Genomic DNA, 20037 nt, shown 5'->3' on the forward strand with positions numbered 1-20037 from the left:
TGAGAGTTTGAGGTCAGTCTAGGGCTATGACATGTTCCATATCAGCCAGGGGTAGAGTGAGACTGTGCCTCAAAAATAAAACAGAAATCTAAATTTGTTAAATATAACATTTAGAAAACCATATGAAACCAAAGCACAACTTCAAAAATCATGAGGTGAACACCTTGTAAGTTTTGCCCTAATGTATACACAGAACTTTTCATTCATCCCCAAAACTTTCCAGGTACCTCCTTCTAGTCAGTTACAACTCTCTTTCCTAAGAGTAATTCCAATCCTGACATTTATGGATTGTATTTACTTGCCTTTACATTTTTGTCACCTCTCTCTATATATTCCTAGGTTCTACAGTTTGTCTTTCTATTATCTATATGTTTATTAGTTGAAAATATACAAAGGAAACTTAACAGAGTACATATATATTGGGGCTTGAAGTTTGTTTGCATATCTAATGGGAAAATAAAGTTGTTCTCATTTTTATCCTCCAAGTCTTAATGTGAGCCAGAATATCCTTCCTTATGTTAAGTACTTTTTGGTTCATCATCTTACACATTTAACTTAAAAAAAATCAATACTAATCTAATTTTTTGTAATGGACAGAGATAGATTTTTCTTTTAGGCTAATCAAAGAAATTTAGTTATTCAGGATTCATATTTAATGACTTTTTCCCTTATAGAATTAATTTAAGACATTTTTGTCTGAAGAGCTAGATTTCTTTTTTCCACTTTATTTTTAGATACTGAGGTATTACTTCCTTATACTCTTTATTGTTTTAACAGCTTTGATTGCATAAGAAATTATTGAAATATAGTAACCTTTGATAAGTTTTTCCTTGTTTTTGGTAGCATTGTGTAAATGACTATTATTATTTAGTTATTTTAAATTGACATTCTATTCCTTTTCCATGTCTTGTGAATACTGAGACCCACTTACTGTTTTAAGATTGGCTCCTTCTCATTAAAATCTGAATGCTTATTAAGTTGTTTCCTTTGTTTTCTTTTCGAAGAATGTCAAGCTTTCAGCAGAAGTAGAACCATTTATTCCCCAGAAGAAGAATCCTGATGCCTTTATGATCCCTATGGCTCTCCCAAATGATAACGGAAGTGTTTCTGGTGTCGAACCAACTCCAATTCCCAGTTACTTGATTACTTGTTATCCATTTGTTCAAGAAAGCCAGTCTAATAGGTAATTTTTCATTATAGGTGTTGTGGGGTAGGTAATAGAACTTGGTAAAGTATACTTAGTCTTTTGCATCTGTAACTTTCACACATCAGTCATTTATTTGTATTCTTTTTGAAGATAGGTCAAAGTAAATGATACAGAAATTTGAAAATTGTTAATATCCAATATTTTCTCTAAGAGAAAATGCAGTTTTTTGAAGCATACCCCCTCTTAATATTGACATATATTTGAAATATTGACCCAAAGGAAGACAAGAAATACTTAGAAACCCTGCTTGAGACTAGATGTCTCATCTCATAGCTGCCAGAACAATGTCTGGTATAAGAGGACAATATCAAGGGTAGTCTTTAATTTTGAAACTTTCATGGTTAGTGTTTATAGACTTTGATATTAATTTAAATTTAATTTTTGTCTAATTGTCACAGCTACTTAGCAAAGAACCTACTATTCAGATATATGACTTGGTGTTTAGGGTAGAACTAGTGCTAGTCATGATAGCCTTACTGGCCCCTGACTACCTGACTGGTAATCTTCTGGTGTAGCTTATGTTATTACTGTATAGAAATACCATCAACCTGTCTAAAATTATGTCACATACAGAAGACTATTCCTTTAGCACTGTGGGGTAGATGGATGAGGCAGCTGTGGCACTAGGCTCTGTCCAACTGTCTGAGGGCTGAAGCAATCAGTATTTCTATACATTTGTCACCCATTGTGCCACATGTGTGCCAGGGCATATTCTTTGTGAAATTATGGATGTAGAATTTATGAGGGCACTAAGCTACTTCCTTAAACATTAAGTGCTTATGTTAACATTATGAAATCCTTAATGAATAGTTTTAGAAGTTGCACGGTAGAAACCAAAATATCTTTAGCTTTATATTAAAAATTGTTGAGCTATTAGGTAATGTGTAAGATAACTCATAGACTAAGTTTAATAACACTTTTCTGTTTGACCAAGTGGCCATGTGCAGTATGATAAATTTGATCTGCTTGCTTGCTTTCTCATGAGGAAGTCTTTCAGAATTCACGAGCAAGCCAGCCTGCAGAGTGCTTTTAGGGTTCTGATGATGAACTTTTTCCCATTTTGCTTCATCATCACAAAAGTTAGTGAAGAACTTGCTTTAGCTGCCCTGTTCCCAAGGATCCTCAATCCTCAGAAGTAACCTTTGGCAAGGGTGCTGCTGTGGCGGGAAGAAATCTTGCTGGTGCTTTATAGTCCATGTGCTAGAAGAAACTCATGCACAGGGTAAAAATGTCAGTGAAAGGACTGCCTCCTGTCTGCTTTCCTTGGAACCTGGAGCCCATTTCTCTTGCCAAGGAGAGAAGCCAGGAAAAGAGCTGGATGTAGCTAAATTGTTAGGAGAATGTGGAGGAAGAGTAGGAGACATTGGGTTTGAGCTGAAGAATGAGATGTGGAGGAAATGACTCTACATAAGGATCACATGCTTTTTTTCTTTCTTTTTTTTTTTTTTTTTGTAGAAGGCTGTCATAGTTGTTAATATTGTATAGGAACTATGGGCCACCTTGTTTGCAGTCCCAGAAACTAGATATTTAACTTCTAGGCAAAAATATTGCTAAGAGTTTGAGGGTAGATTTGTAAATAATAATGATGTCATGAAGCTTTCAGGTTGCATTCCTTTAAAGTATCACTTATAGGATGTTAATTTTGTATTCTAGAATTAGGAAGCTACTGCTTTATTATTAATAACTTATTTTGCTTTAGCATGGCATGGCTTTTAGATTTGTCAATAGATTTATTCTTTTTTAATTTGGTTTTGCAGACAATTTCCTTTATATAATAGTGATATACGATGGCAACAGCCCAATCCAAACCCTACTGGACCATACCTTGCGTACCCCATTATATCTGCTCAGCCACCTGTTTCTACAGAGTACACGTATTATCAGCTGATGCCAGCACCCTGTGCCCAAGTCATGGGTTTTTACCATCCTTTCCCGACACCATACTCCAGCACCTTTCAGGCTACAAGTACTGTACATACCACAGCCACAGAGTGCACTGAGCGTCCAAGTCAGCTTGGACAGGTCTTCCCATTGTCCAGTCAGCGAAGTAGAAACAGTAACAGAGGGCCAGTGGTGCCAAAAGTAAGTGTTTTGCCTTTTTTTAAAAAAATTTGATGTATCTATTAGCATGGATAATTTGCTACTTGTGTTAATTGGTCTTAGCCTTTAACCTTAATTTGCTTCCAAATACTTTATTCACTAATATAAAATATTATAGACATATAATTTAAGTATTCATTTTCCTTATGATGTTTATTGTTTCTCACTTTGATTGATCTTCATTTTATTTAGAGAGCTTTACATATATGTAATGTACACTTATTTCTAGATTTAATTCAGTGATTAAAATTGCATGGTGACATCAACACAAATGATCCTTGCTAGCAGTGTTGAGTGGCTAATGCACCTCAGGATGATTTGTTCTGCAGAAGTCAGCAGGAGACATGGAAAATGTGATGATTCATTTGATCTCTTCAATTGCATTGTTGGATTCTGAGTTCTTAATAGTAATAGCCCTTTGTTACCTAACAGGTGCTTTGCTGTTATATGAACACGAGGCCTCCCGAGGTTGCACAGAATGAGAGACAAATATGTGAAACCAGTTTTACTCAGGACCAACCATTTGACTAAGTTTTAAAATAGTGAAACGATGCCTTGAAATCATAAGACAATTTATTTTAGGCTTTTTCTATCGAGACCTTAATATTAAAGCTAATGAAAAAGCCCGTTTTTGTCACTACTTTTGAGCTGATGGAAGACATATTACTGCTGCCTTCCTCAGATTCCATTGGCCTGTGTTTTTCAGTGAAAAGTCTTTGCTGCCTCTTGGTATAATTTTTACAAATTAAATACTGGGTCAAAGGAAATCTTTTTGGGGCTCCTGAAAATAAAAAGAAACAGTTGGGAAATATAAGGTAACAGTATATCATTTTCAATGTTGAAAGAACATGATTTCTCATAATGCATTCCCAGCAGTTCCAATTTAGCAGTTCAATTCAGAGTTTGAGTGTATAAACTGATACTAAAGGCAAGATTACTCCTGTTTTAAAAAAAGTTAATGAAGGAGATTAGCTTTCTAAAGCTTTCTAGTAGAATTCCAAAGCAGAATTATATTGTACATCATTATCAGAAAACTAAGATTATCTGCTAGGATGAATTTCTATTCTTTTTATTAGTTTTAAATAAAAACATAACCCTTTGTATTACACTATTACCTTGTTATTTATTAATAATTGATTGAAAAAAATAAAACTGCAAGTAACAATAAATATTTTATTAATCATAGCATAATGACTATTTCAAATGTAATGTATAAATGTGCTTATAATACATTATTTAGCCTACTATGCTTCTCTGCAGATAATGTCACAGAACCTTAAAACAGTAACCCTGTTTCACCAGGGTTATGAGGCACTGCTTTTTCACATATCATTAGGTATATTTTGTAATGGATGTATATTTTATAATGTTTAGTACATTGAATGGGTTCTTTTTTTGTTGTTTTGTTTTTTGAACTTAAATCAGCCACAGCTTTTACAACAGCACATAAAAAACAAACGGCCACAGGTGAAAAATGTAGCTACTCAGAAAGAAACAAATGCAGCAGGTCCTGATAATCGATCAAAAATTGTGCTTCTGGTAGATGCTTCACAGCAAACCGGTAAGGCAAGGGTTCTTAATGCTCACTGATTAGTTTGTTTATTTGGTGCGTGGTGTGTGTGTGTGTGTGTGTGTGTGTGTGTGTGTGTATATGTATGTATGTATGTATGTATAGATGCGCACATCCCATGACCATAACCATATCCCATGTGTATACACATAGAGTCTTGATGATGTTAGGTGACCTCTTTACACTCTTCCACCTTATTTCCTTGAGAGTATTTCACAGGATCTGGAACTTGCTGTTTCTTGGTCAGACTGGCTGATCAGTGAGTCCCAGCAGTCTTCTTGTTTCTGCCTCCCCCAGCACTGGGGTTACCATTGCGGGTAATATGCCTGCCTTTTTACATGGGTTCTAGGGACTGAACTCGGGTCCTCATGTTTGCATAGCACAGTGAGTGCTTTTACCTGTTGAGCTATTTCCCCAGCCCTATCACTGATGTTTTTTTAAATTTGATTTTATATATGTACTTTTGGTGTGGACTGTGCTTGGGATGTTTGGCTTTCTTCCTTCCATTTGCCACTTTGTAAAGTTTTGTAGGAAGAATAACTGTTCCTGTTGTTAATGTTCTTTCAGTTTACTTGCTGACTTATGTATACTTTTGAAATTTTCCTTTCTTCTTGTAGTGGAACAGTTCAGCAGTCAGAGATAGAACTTGAAAGATGCTGTTGATATTTAAGGGCATTATTGTGGTAGAAATCAAAATTATACATTTTTATAGCTATATGAAAGCCCTTTACAAAACATCCCCCTGTCATATAACATATTTATAGAAAGAACTTAGTTATTCTATGCCATTAAGCACAAATCTGAATGAAGCCTATGAGCAATGATACTTACCTTTTATCAATATGTAAATATTTTATTTATTTTTATTTGAGACAGAGAGGGAGAGAGAAAAAGAAGGAAGAAGGGATGGAGAAAGAGAGAAAAAAATGGGTGTGCCAGAGCCTGTAGCCATTGACAAAATCCAGATGCATGTGTCACTTTGTGTGTGTGGCTAATGTGGGACCTGGATAATCAAGTCTGGGTCCTTAGGCTTCGTAGGCAAGCCATCTCTCTAGCCTCCAAAATGTAAATATTTTAAGCAAGTCAATTAGTCAAAAAAAATTTCAAGGGCTATACAAATACTAAATAAGAAAAGTTTTATACTGATAATAGGTAAATAGTATGTTTACATTGCTCTGTTTTCCAACTTATATAATGATGTTACCATTTGTATCAGAAAGAGAATGAACAAACACGAATGAATATGAATTCTCCAAAATTCAGTTTGGGTTAAAATGAACAAGCTAGCTTAGATTTTGCTTCATTTGGGCTCACTTTTTCTGGCATGTAATCTTTTGCATTTGTTTGTGTCCTTTAAGAGCACAGGGTTCTGGGAATCAGTTAAGAGCCACCTTGTTGTGATAGTGCAGCTGCTTTGTGCTTTGCAGGGCATAAATCAGTAAGAGTTAATAGACTGACAAATGCCTGCAGTGGTACAGTCCAACATGTTTCCTTAGCATAGTGACCAATTTCTATTCTACATCCTTTAAATTCTAAGAGGACTCTCACAAATGCTACATCACCAATAAGACAGACTTGTGAAGCATACGAATTGGGAAAGGAAAAGATGAAGGTATATAAATAGAAGACTATGCTTTCTTTTCATTTTTTAAATCTTTTAAGATTTTTATTTGTTTATTTGAGAGTGACAGAGAGAGAAAGAGGCAGATAGAGGCAAGAGAGAGAATGGACATGCCAGGGCTTCCAGCCACTGCAAAACGAACTCCAGATGTGTGTGCCCCCTTGTGCATCTGGCTAACATGGGTCCTGGAGAATTGAGCCTCGAACCGGGGTCCTTAGGCCTCACAGGCAAGCGCTTAACCGCTACCCCATCTCTCCAGCCTGTATGCTTTCTTTTCAGTATTCTTTAATCAGCCTTTAATTTCTTAGGGTTAACTGGTATTGACAAAAGGGTAGAATTAAAGATTATAATTTGATAGAAATATGTCTTTCTACTTATAACAGATTTTTACTTTTGATCACAAGCTTGTATTATCTGGTAAGTTTATGATGACTATCTATAAAATAATATAGAAAACTTAATTGCATTTCAATATTCTTCTAACAAACAAAATTTAACATTATTTATAAATAGCAACAAAAACTTAGAATTTCTAGAAATAATGTATAGGGATGTGTGAGACATACATGTGGAAAACTATAAGATTTATTCTCTACAACCTTAAGAAAACTTGAATGTCATGTTTATGTAGAGCAACTTGATACTACAAATGTCAGTTTTCCCATAGTCGATCTGCACATTCATTGCAGTTCTAATTAAAACTTTCAGAAGTTTTGGGGAACTTGACAAATTTATTTGAAAATAAAGGAGAAGTGATAAGACATCTCTGTATCTTCAGACTTACAAAGCATCAGAATTCCTATAGAGTTATATTAGCAGTGCACTGCAGGAATTAAACAGGTTGAGGAGATAGCTCAGTCAGTAAAGTACTTGCTTCACAAGCGAGAGGACCTGAATTTGATCTCCATTACTCACATAAATGCTGGGTGTGGTGATGTATACCTGTAGTACAGGGGAGTCAGAGACAGGATATTTGGGGCTCACTGGCTGATTGGTCTAGCCTAATTTATGAGCTCCTGGCCAGTGAGAGACCCTGTCTCAAAGGAGATGGATGGAGGTCCTGAGGATGATACCCAAGGTTGTTCCGTGGTCTCCATGTGTACCCTACACACACACATTCATAAAACAGAATTAAACCAAAAAGAAAGCCCAGAAGCACATATATGGAAAATGACAGACAGTATTACAAGTCTCTTAATTTTTTTTGAGTGTGCATGTGTGCGTAGTAAGTGATGTGTGTGTATGTGGGTATGTGTGCAGATGCAGCACCCTATGTGTGGTGGAGAATATCAGGTGTCCGCCCCCCCCCCCTTCGCTCACTCACTTGTTTCCTTGAGAGAAGAATCTCTTTCATTGGTTTTGGAGCTTGTTGCTTTCATGAGCCCCAGTGATTCTCTGGTCTCTAAACCCCACAGGACTAGGATTACAGATATGAATAGCCACACCAAGCTATTTGTGTAGATCCTCGGGTCTCAAACTCAGTGATCTCAGCTCCCCAGAGACCTCCATGTTTAGAAATACCCTTAGCCCCTGAGCCATCTCTCCAGCCCCAGGTCCCTGATTTATACCCCACTCAAATATATTCCAGATGAATTAAGACTTAAGTGAGAAAAATAATTGTAGAAGAAAATATGGGCAGACATTTATGACTTCAGGAAGGAAATTATTTCTATAGTAGAATTTAGGACTGGGAAGATGGCTCAGCAGTTAAAGACACATGCTTGTAAAGACTATTTGCCCAGGTTCATTTATTTCCCTAGAACCCACATAAAGCCAGATACACAAAGGAATGCTTCTGGATATCATTTGAAGAGGCCAGAGGGCCTGGTGCACCCATATTCTCTATCTCTGTTCACAAATAAATATTTTAAAATGAACTTTAAAGGAACAAATTGCAAACTTGGATTTTTTTTTTTTTTTTTTTACCATGCATACAACTGGCAAAGAGTCAGCATGAATCAATAAGAAAATGCTCATATACATCATTCTAGGGATCTGGGGACATAGTTCCAGTAGAGTGACACAATTTGGCAACACTTCAGAAACCTTTCTTTTGACTCATTTATTCCACCGTGGGTGTTTCCAAGGGAAATTTCCCCTTTGAAAGAGAGAAAGATACACATACCAAAAAGTCACTGAAACTTTCTTTGTGTCCATTAACAAGTGACAAATCATGAAAAATACAGGATACTCATTCCATAGGATAATATAGACCTATCTTGCAGTAAATTTTTGAGGACTTGTCATAACATAATGACATATATTAGATAGTAAAACTGCAGATTGTACCAGTGTCATATAAAAAATATGAATGGTTAGAGATATGAGAGATATGGAAAAAGGAAAAGATGATTTGTTGGGAGATGATTGTCAGAAGCTTTTTTAAAAAATTCTACTATAATTATAATTTGTAAGATAAAATTTAAAACCAGTAGAAAAAATGAGCACAGTCAAACAAAATGAATCTGAATTTGAAGGAAAGAACATTAGTGGCTAAAAACATCAGAAAAGATGCTCAACCCCATTATTAAGTGGGAAAATGTACCTTAAAACTCACAATAAGTCACTTTCTTTTTTTTTTTTTTTTTTTTTTTTGAGGTAGAGTTTCACTCTTGTCCTGGCTGACCTGGTACTTACTTTCTATGGCCAGGCTGGCCTTGAACTCATAGTGATCCTTCTGCCTCTGCCTTCCAAGTTCTGGGATTAAAGTTATATACCAACAGGCCTGGCTAAGCCACCTACTTATTTATAATTTATTTATTTATGCCATTTATACTTAGCAGATTGGCAAAAATAGTCTAGGAGACAGTGTGAAGTATTTGGTGAGTATGTAGCTCATTGGGGTGTTGGAATGGGCATTGTTTTAAGCACCTGTAAACAATTTAGTTTGAATCCTTTAAGGATCAGTCCCATTTACCTCAGAGAAACTCTCCCATGTCGTGTGTGCATTCATGTGTCTGTCTAAGAATGCTCATTGTGGTGGTGTTTCTTTTCTGTGTATTTATTTGAGAGAGAGGGAGAATATGAATGTTCACCAGAGCCTCCACCCACTGAAAACAAACTCCAGATGCATGCACCACCTGATGCTACTGGTTGTACCTGGGTATTAGGGAATTGCACTCAGATCCTTAGGCTTTGCTGACAAGCACCTTAACTGCTGAGCCTCTCTTCAGCCCCCATGGTGTTTTTCTTAATAGCAGAATGAGCATAGTGTCCCATTAGTGGTGGAAAGGATAAGTACATTATGATATATTCATATGAAAGCTGTTTAGATTCTGTGACATTGATGAACTAGATCCCCATGTATCAGAATTTCAAACCCAGTGTTGAAGTACCAGGGAGCAAGAAGAATATAAGCAGTCTGGTTTTTAAATAATAAAATAAAAAGCTGTAAAACTGTGATGTATACTTTGATAATACAAATCTCCATGCAAAACCTTGAAAGAAAAGTAAGTGGATGATAAACAGAATTCAGAATAGAGGTAAGGGGAGGAAGGAAATATGCACACGGTGGACTTCAGAAGACTGGTAAATTTCTTTGTGCATGTGTGAGAATGTGGGTGCATTGGTGGAGGTCACAAGATAATCGTCAGATCCCAGTCTTCGCCTTCCACTTTGGATTTGAGACAGGGTCTCTCATCTATCACTGTTCACCATGCTAGCTGTCCTGTCAACCTCTAGCAGTTACTCTTGTCTCCTCTGTTTTTGCAATAGGCTCTCTGGGATGATAGACACCCATTTTAGTACCTGGTCTTATCTGGGTACTGGGATCTGAACTCAGGTACTCACGCTTGTGCAACAAGCACTTTATCCACTGGGCCATCTTTGGATGTTAGTCTTTGCCTTTTACCTTGTTTGAGGCAAGATCTCTTGTTCACTGCTATAGATGTGTTAGGCTTGCTGTCTGAAGCATCTAGGTTTCTCTTCTGTGCCTTCCATCTCACTGTAGGAGGGCTGGGGTTACAGACACTTAACTACGTGGGCTCTGAAGTTCCAAACACAGGGCAAGTGGCTTGTTTTAACCTACTGAATCATCTCAGCCCAGTGCTCTTTATATATATATATATGTATATGTATATGTGTGTATATATATGTATATATATGTGTGTGTGTATGTATATGTGTATATATATGTATATATGTATGTGTGTATATATATTTAACTTTGTTTGTTTATTTGAGAGCAACAGACAGAAAGAGGCAGATAGAGAGAGGGGGAGTGGGGGGGGGGAGAGAGAGAGAGAGTGAGAGAGAGAGAGGGAGAGGGAGAATATGGGTGTGCTGGGGTCTCCAGCCACTGCAAATGAACTCCAGATGCATGTGCTCCCTTGTGCATCTGCCTTATGTGGGTCCTGGGGAATCAAGCCTCGAACTGGGGTCCTTAGGCTTCATAGGCAAGCGCTTAACCACTAAGCCATCTCTCCAGCCGTGTGTGTGTGTGTGTGTGTGTGTGTGTGTGTGTGTGTGTGTGTATGCACATCTGGCTAATGTGGGTCCTGGGGAATCAAACCTGGGTCCTTTGGCTTTTCAGGCAAATGCCTTAACTGCTAAACTATATTCCAGCCCAATGCTCTCTTTCTTAAATGGCTGGTGGTCTTAATATTTTAATGATGCAGGTATTTTATTCTTTTTATAATCAAGCCATGTTATAAGACAATTTATCAGGAACATCTTTTGTTTTTGATTTTTGTTTGTTTTGTTTTTTAATTTCTTTTTTAAAATTTTTATTAACATTTTCCATGATTATAAAAAAAATCCCATGGTAATTCCCCCCCCCCCTCGTTTTTTAATTTCTTTTTGAGGCAAGGTCTCATTCGAGCCTAGGCTGATTTGCAGCTCATTCTTGTAGCCTAGGCTGGCCTTGGAAAATCCTGTTTTCAGCCTCTTGAGTGATCTGATTGGGGTCAGACATCATACCCAGTTACCAGTTTTTAATGATCTTTTCAAGAAGTTGCATATTTCTCCATTTACAAAGTTTGTCATTTTTATTTTCTTAGAACCTTAATAGTAATATAACAAAAGCATGTTGCTTTGATAAGCACAGAGTAGTAATACTTTCCTTACCTTATAGATTTTCCATCAGATATTGCTAACAAGTCTCTCTCAGAGAGCACTGCTACACTGCTTTGGAAGTCCAAGGGCAGGAGGAGAAGAGCATCCCACCCTACTGCAGAGTCCTCTAGTGAGCAGGGGGCTAGTGAAGCCGACATTGACAGTGATAGTGGTTATTGCAGCCCCAAACACAACAACCAGCCTGCAGCAGGGGCTCTGCGGAATCCTGAATCAGGGACCATGAATGTATGTAACTGTTTCTTAATTTTTTTGTTAATCATTGATATCAATATTATATTCACGTTCTCTGCTAAAGCTTCAGTTTCTATTTTTGTTAATGCTTATAGTCATAAGATGGTTAACATATATTTTACTAATGACAATGTGGAGTAGTGTTGTAAGTCAGTACTCAACACTAAATTAAGATATGAAGCATTTGCTAAGTGTATAATGTTGACTCTTAAATAGAAAATAACTGTCTTTGTTTTATTTCTCAGCATGTGGAATCATCTGCCTGCTCAGGTACTTACTTTCTCCAGTGCTTTTATTGTATTTTCTTCTTTGACCATGTTAAGAGTTTTCCTTTTAAATGTAGCTTAGCAGTGCTACAAACAAACAAAACTTAAATCTTCCAGTGATTTAAGTTCATTTGAAATGTACAATTTACTAGCCAAATTGAGAAAATGCCATCTGGAGATATCCTGCATGATGACATTTGTAATACTGAGAATTTGAATGCCACTTAAAATTTATGGAAAAAATTTGAGTGTTTACGCTGACTGAATTTAGTATGTGAACTTAAGGGGCAGTGTAGATTTTATCCTCTTTTAAAAGTAAATATAACCTTTAAATATCTTTAAATGTTTGTTATAGGTGGTGTAAATTGGCCCAATGTGACTTGCCAGGCAACTCAGAAAAAACCTTGGATGGAAAAAACCCAAACATTTGTTAGAGGTGGAAGGCAAATTGAACAAAAAAATAATTCACAGGTAATTTGAATGAGGTAGGAGAAATGTAGATGTGAGAGGAATGATTTTACATTGGTTGAAATAATGATCTAACAATTATGAAGGACAATGTACTCAATTTTTAAAGTATATATGCATATAAGTTATTTAAAAGTGAATTATCATGGTATCTGGGTTTAAAATGTTTGAGCCAGCTGGGCATGGTGGCGCACACCTTTAATCCCCGTACTCAGGAGGCAGAGGTTGGAGGATTGCCCTGAGTTCGAGGTCACCCTGAGATGACATAGTGAATTCCAGGTCAGCCTGGTCTAGAGCAAGACCCTACTTCGGGAAAAAAAAAAAATGGTTGAGCCAATGAAACTTATTTAAATAGGGGCTTGGGTGGGCTGGAGAGATGGCTTAGTGTTTAAGGTGCTTGCCTGCAAAGCCTAAGGACCCAGATTTGAATCCTGAGTACCCACATAGGTACAAGGTGACACATGTGTCTAGAGTTCATTTGCAGTGAGTGGCTGGAGGCCCTTTTGTGCCCATTTTCTTCCTCCCCTCCCCTCTTTTTCTCTATCTGCCTCTCTCTCAAATTAAAAAAAAAAAAAAAAAAAAAAAAAGGCTGTGGTGATGACTCAGTGGTAAAGGAGTTTGGATCTCCAAAACGCACTTGAAGTTGGATGTCATAGCATGTGTCTATAGTCCCAGCATGCCTACGGTGAGAGACAGAAGGCGGAGACAAGAGATTCCTTAGAAGCTGCTCATGAGCCAGCTAGCCTGGCATATGCAGTGGCAAACAAGAGACCCTGTCTCAAATAAAGTGAAAGGGAAGGTCTAACACCTGAGTGTCCTGTGACATCCATGTGGCACACATACACCATGGCACATGCATGCCCATACTCACATGTATACAGATTATTAAGAAAAATAATGAGCTGGGCATGGTGGTGCACACCTTCAATCCCAGCAGTAGGGAGGCAGAGGTAGGAGGATCGCTGAGAGTTCGAAGCCACCCTGAGACTGAATTCCAGGTCAGCCTGAACCAGAGTGAGACCCTACCTTGAAAATCCAAAAAGAAAATAATAATAATAATAATAATTAATAATAATAATAATAATAATAATGAAACAAAATGGTAAAGTGTTAAGCAAAGATAGTGAAAATAAGGGTATATATTTTACCAGTTTTCTACTTTTGTGTATAGTTGAATATTTCATAATTTTACAAAAGGGTGCGCTTCAGAACTGCTTCATCCACTTTTTCGGTTATCCACACAAAAAATTGGAAGCATTTTATGCCTTAACTATTGATTCTTTAAACTTCAGGACTGGCCTGTATCTTGGCCCACTCTTCTATGTTAGTGTCAGTGCTGCTGCCCGCTGTCTGAATGTGGCTGGACTGGAGTTTCCTGAAGATCTCGAGCAAAACCTCTTGACTGGACTATGCACAACCAAGAACTTACAGCAACTGTGTCTTTTATGCATTGATTGGCTCTAAAATCAGGGATTATATATGGTTCCTAATATTTTCATTAATTTTTAGCTAGACTTCCTGGATTCTTAAGATTAGCTAAGAAATTGGAGTTATATGACCAGAACTAGAGCAGGCTACTAGTGGATTAGATATGCCAACCACTGCCTGTTTTTTCTTTTCTGCTTTTCTTTTCTCTTTTTTCTTTTTTTTTTTTTTCCTTCCTGAGATGCAGCACTTAGCATTTCCTGAAGCTGTCAAGAAAACAGGCAGAATAATGTCCCTTCACTGAGGTTACTGCAAAAGAGAGTTGCTTGCTACAGGCTTGCGAAGCAATGTAGAATGAGCTTTATTTGACTCAAGACAAGAGAACTAAAAGAGTTGTTTATATAAATTAAACCAAGTAACCAACACCTGCAAAATGTTTAATAATAAGCTTAAATTTTCTGTTGAAACTATAATGGCCAGTCGTGCCAAGCTTGTGGTTTTGGCGTGTGTGTGTGTGCGCACGCATGCGCATGCACGCACATTTATCTCCATCCGTCCATCCAATAATTCTGAGATGAAAAGCATTTTAGTCACCTTACCTCTGCCTTATAACTGGAGAGAAATGACAAAGATGAAAAATAGAAGAAAAGAAAATTAAGCAAATACATGTAGGAGTAGCTTATTTTACTTATCTATTGTTTTGAGCAGGGTCTTGCCCTGCTGCTGAGGGTAACCTAGGGCTTGCTGTGTATCCCAGGCTGGCTTTAAACTTGTGATCCTCCTGTCTTCTTAGTTTCCAAAGTGCTGACATGTGCCATGACATCTGGCCAGCTTGTTTATTTTGTATTTGTTCATTCCTATATGGAGCCAGCATTTGACAAGATGCTTATTTTCCTTTCTTTGCTGATGTTTTGTCATTCTAGTATTTTTCTCACGTACACATTTGCTTGATTTTTTAAGATTCATAATGGTTTTCATTGTATGTATATATATGTGTGTGCATATGTGTGAAGGCCAAAGATAGATATCAGTTGCCCTCACTCTCCACTTTTGTTCTTTGAGACAAGATCCTGTGCTGAACTTAGAGCTCCCTGACTCAGCAAGACTAGCCAGCCATTTGAATCTTAGGGATTCCGTGCCTCCACTTTCCCAGTGCTGGGATTATCAGCATGAACTACCCTGCCCAGCATTTTTGTATGGGTGGTGAGGATCCAAATTCGTGTCCTCCTGCTGCATGACTGGTACTTTACCCACTGAGCAGTCCCCAAACACAGAACCTTTTTTTTGTTTGTTTGTTTTTGTTTTTGTTTTTGTTTTTCCAGGTAGGGTCTCAGTCCAGGCTGACCTGGAATTAACTATGTAGTTTTAGGGTGGCCTCGAACTCTCAGTGATCCTCCCACCTCTGCCTCCCAAGTGCTGGGATTAAAGGTGTGTGCCACCAAGCCTGGCCAGAACCTTTTTTAAGACTAAATATTTGGCACTTAGCAGTTTCTGCTTATTTTCTAGACTTTAAACCACAGGGCAGTTACCTGTATTTTGTGCTACCTCTTTTTTTTTTTTTTTTTTTTTGTAGTCAGTGAATACAGTCCAGTTGGTACCATTTTTGGCCTTTTCACTGACCTCCCTCCTCCAAAGGGACCCTTCTTGTTGGTGTATATGGGTCATGCATTGTGGGGTTAGTCTTTAGTTTTGGGTAGGAGGAAATGTCTTTGTGTGTTATGACTCAATGTGTGCCTCTGACATTCTTTCTGCCCCCCTCTTCTGCAAATTTCCCTGAGCCATGTTGGGTTCATATTAAGTCTGCCTCAGTGTTGAGGTTTTGGTAGCTTCTGTGTCTCTGGATATCTAGTTTGGTAGGGGCTGATTGTTCTCTGTGTCTGTCTCCTTCACTGTTGTGCTGGTTACTGGTTCGCCAAGAAACCAGCATTTTTGCATGTTTCCCCAGTTATTCTTAGTTTTTAGGCCAGGGCCCTTTTGAGGTATGATGGGGTGGTTCTCTCCTTAGGATCTGTGTCTGTCTGCAAAAGAGTAGCAGATGCTCCAATGGATAGTAAAGTTAGCACCAAGTAAATATGATAACCATTATTTTTAGACAGTTTAATGGAGAATGGGTTCATTTTTTGACATGGTTCTGACTTGTTTCCCAGCTCCAGCTATGGGTTCCATTCTGCTAAGCAGATCAGTTGACCAGTTCGAGAGCAGTTGGTTTGTGCTACCTTTTTTTGATAGTGTAATACTTCAGGCATTTTATTTATTTATTCATTTATTTATTTATTGAGGTAGGGTCTCACTCTATCCCAGGCTGACCTGGAATTCACTATTGAGTCTCAGGGTGGCTTTGAACTCATGGCAATCCTCCTACCTCTGCCTCCCGAGTGCTGGGATTAAAGGCATGCACCGGGCTTATTTTTTATTTTATTTTATTTTTTGGTTTTTCAAAGTAGGGTCTCACTGTTGCTCAGGATGACCTGCAATTCACTATGTAGCCTCAGGATGGCCTCGAATTCACGGTGATCCTCCTACCTCTGCCTCCCGAGTGCTGGGATTAAAGGCGTGCGCCACCATGCCTGGCTCAGGGCATTTTTGTTTGGGACTTACTTTGATGCAAGGTAAAAGAAAAAATATTGATGTAGATTTTCTAAGTGGCTAACTGGTTGTCTTAACTTTGTAACCCAGTTTTCCCCCCTTTAGTTTGTGCTTCCATTAGAGTTATTTGCTAAGTCACTATATCCAAGGTGCTGTTTTTGTGCTTTGCTCCATCTGTCATAGCTTTACATTTTCACTGCACTTAATATAATGAACTTAAATATTCCTCTTTTACCATTGCTTTAACATTTGGTGATTAGGTCATTTCTATACTCGTGTAGCTTTCATTAAATTTTAGGAAGAATGTGAAAGTGTTTATTTTTTAAAATGGCTTTATTTTATGACTAAATTAAAAATGGTGGGTAAAAAAACTCTCATTTTTACCTTTTCCTTGTCTTTTCCCCTCAGCTATTCCTGTCCTACTCGAGTTTCTTTTGTGTTTTCGTTTCTTCATGTCATTATCAGTAAATACATCTATGAACCTTACATTTTTATCTTTGTTACACAAGAGACAGCATACGTACTCTCTCTGTGCCCAGTACTGGACCCTGCAGGACTCTGTCATGTATATACTAAGGAAGCTTCTTGGATTATTTTCCCTTTTTATAAATTATCTTTCCTCGCTTTTTCTTTTATGCAGTTGAAAATGTAAGTAGCCTTGATTTACAGATTTATTTTTATTTTTATTTTTTTAATTTTTATTAACATTTTCCATGATTATAAAATATATCCCATGGTAATTCCCTCCCTCCCTACCCCCACACTTTCCCATTTGAAATTCCATTCTCCATCATATTACCTCCCCATTACATTCATTGTAATTATATATGTACAATATCAACCTATTAACTATCCTCTTCCCTTCCTTTCTCTACCCTTTATGTCTCCTTTTTAACTTACTGGCCTCTGCTACTAAGTATTTTCATTCTCACGCAGAAGCCCAATCATCTGTAGCTAGTATCCACATATGAGAGAGAACATGTGGCGCTTGGCTTTCTGGGCCTAGGTTACCTCACTTAGTATAATACTTTCCAGGTCCATCCATTTTTCTGCAAATTTCATAACTTCATTTTTCTTTACCGCTGAGTAGAACTCCATTGTATAAATGTGCCACATCTTCATTATCCACTCATCTGTTGAGGGACATTTAGGCTGGGTCCATTTCCCAGCTATTATAAATTGAGCAGCAATAAACATGGTTGAGCACGTACTTCTAAGGAAATGAGATGATTCCTTTGGATATATGCCTAGGAGTGCTATAGCTGGGTCATATGGTAGATCAATCTCTAGCTGTTTTAGGAACCTCCACACTGTTTTCCACAATGGCTGGACCAGATTTCATTCCCACCAGCAGTGCAGAAGGGTTCCTTTTTTTCCACATCCCCGCCAACATTTATGATCATTTGTTTTCATGATGGTGGCCAATCTGACAGGAGTGAGATAGAATCTCAATGTAGTTTTAATCTGCATTTCCCTGATGACTAGTGACGTAGAACATTTTTTTAGATGCTTCTATGCCATTCGTATTTCTTCCTTTGAGAACTCTCTATTTAGCTCCATAGCCCATTTTTTGATTGGCTTGTTTGATTCCTTATTATTTAACTTTTTGAGTTCTTTGTATATCCTAGATATTAATCCTCTATCAGATATATAGCTGGCGAAGATTTCTTCCCATTCTGTAGGTTGCCTCTTTGCTTTTTTCACTGTGTCCTTTACAGTGCAAAATCTTTGTAATTTCATTAGGTCCCAGTGGTTAATCTGTGGTTTTATTGCCTGAGTAATTGGGGTTGTATTCAGAAAGTCTTTGCCAAGACCAATATGTTGAAGGGTTTCCCCTACTTTTTCCTCTAGCAGTTTCAGAGTTTCCAGTCTGATGTTAAGGTCTTTAATACATTTGGACTTAATTCTTGTGCATGGCGAGAGAGAAGAATCTATTTTCATCCTTCTGCAGATATATATCCAGTTTTCAAAACACCATTTGCTGAAGAGGCTGTCTCTTCTCCAATGAGTATTTTTGGCATTTTTATCGAATATCAGGTGGCTATAGCTACTTGGGCTTACATCTGGGTCCTCTATTCTGTTCCACTGATCTACATGTCTGTTTTTGTGCCAGTACCATGCTGTTTTTGTTACTATGGCTCTGTAGTATAGGTTAAAATCAGGTATGGTGATGCCACCAGCCTCTTTTTTGTTGCTCAGTATTATTTTAGATATTCGAAGTTTTTTGTGATTCCAAATGAATTTTTGGATTGTTTTTTCTATTTCCATGAAGAAAGCCTTTGGAATTTTGATAGGGATTGCATTAAATGTGTAGATTGCTTTAGGTAAGATTGCCATTTTCACAATATTGATTCTTCCAATCCAGGAACAAGGGATGTTTCTCCACTTTCTAGTGTGTTCTGCAATTTCTTGCTTGAGTGTTTTAAAGTTCTCATTGTGGAGATTCTTTACTTCCTTGGTTAGGTTTATTCCAAGGTACTTTATTTTTTTTTTTTATGCAATTGTGAATGGGGCATTGAGGCCGTTGATATTAAGAGATATTATTGAAAGGTGTGTATTTATGTTTGCCATTTTTTGTGTGTGTGTGTTTCTGGTTCTACCTGTACTCTCTTCTGTTAACTAGTATTTGAGTATTGCTTGTTTTTTCTAGGTTCCTTATATGTGTGCTTTTCCTTTTGTTCAGCATGGAGGATTCTATCAAGTATTTTCTGTAGAGCTGGTTTTGTCTTCAAATACTCCCTTAACCTGCTTTTGTCATGGAATGTCTTTATTTCTCCATCTATTTGAATGGATAAATTTGCAGGATAAAGTAACCTTGGTTGACAGTTGTTATCTTTCAGAACTTGGAATATATCACTCCAAGCCCTTCTGGCTTTAAAGGTTTGTGTTGAATAATCTGCTGTAATCCTGATGGGCTTGCCTTTGTAGGTCACTTGATTTTTCTCTCTAACTGCTTTCAATATTTTTTCTTTTGTGTGTGTGTTTGGAAGTTTGATTATAATATGGCGAGGAGAGTTTCTTTCTGGGTTTTGTCTGGCTGGGTTCTAAAGGCTTCCTGTATCTGCATTGGCACCTCTTTCCCAATTTGGGGGAAATTTTCTTCTATGATTTTGTTGAAGACGCCTACTATGCCTTTGGCTTGGAGTTCTTCTCCTTCTACTATACCCTGAATTCTTATATTGGATCTTTTCATAGTGTCCCGAATATCTTGAAATTCCCACTCATACTTTTCTATAAGTTTGTCTTTCTCTTTGTTGGACTGCATTAGGTCTGCCACCTGGTCTTCTAGCTTAGATATTCTGTCCTCTCCCTCATCCATCCTACTGGTGAGATTTTCTACAGAGTTTTTTACTTCATTAACTGTGTTCTTCATTGCTAGTAATTCTGACTGCTTTTTCTTTATTATTTCTATTTCCCTATTTATGTCTTGTATTGCCTTCTTTATTTCATTAAATTGGTGTCCTGCCTCTTCTTTGATTCCTTTGATTTG

At 37.4% G+C, this 20037-nt stretch overlaps 1 protein-coding gene across 3 annotated transcripts in view; it reads left to right on the forward strand.

Annotated features, from left to right (window-relative positions):
* The window catches only part of Secisbp2l (SECIS binding protein 2 like), a 71441-nt gene that overhangs the window by 10189 nt on the left and 41215 nt on the right, over positions 1–20037 (forward strand). For all 3 annotated transcript variants that reach the window (XM_045155940.1, XM_045155939.1, XM_004669735.2), the window contains exons 2-7: positions 1005–1183; positions 2965–3289; positions 4733–4868; positions 11570–11796; positions 12048–12072; positions 12424–12539. In XM_045155940.1, coding sequence (XP_045011875.1) covers positions 1068–1183; positions 2965–3289; positions 4733–4868; positions 11570–11796; positions 12048–12072; positions 12424–12539 — 945 coding nt within the window. In that variant the 5' untranslated portion in view covers positions 1005–1067. The remainder of the gene's footprint in view (positions 1–1004; positions 1184–2964; positions 3290–4732; positions 4869–11569; positions 11797–12047; positions 12073–12423; positions 12540–20037) is intronic.

Source organism: Jaculus jaculus, chromosome 8, assembly GCF_020740685.1.
Source record: "Jaculus jaculus isolate mJacJac1 chromosome 8, mJacJac1.mat.Y.cur, whole genome shotgun sequence".
NCBI lineage: Eukaryota > Metazoa > Chordata > Mammalia > Rodentia > Dipodidae > Jaculus > Jaculus jaculus.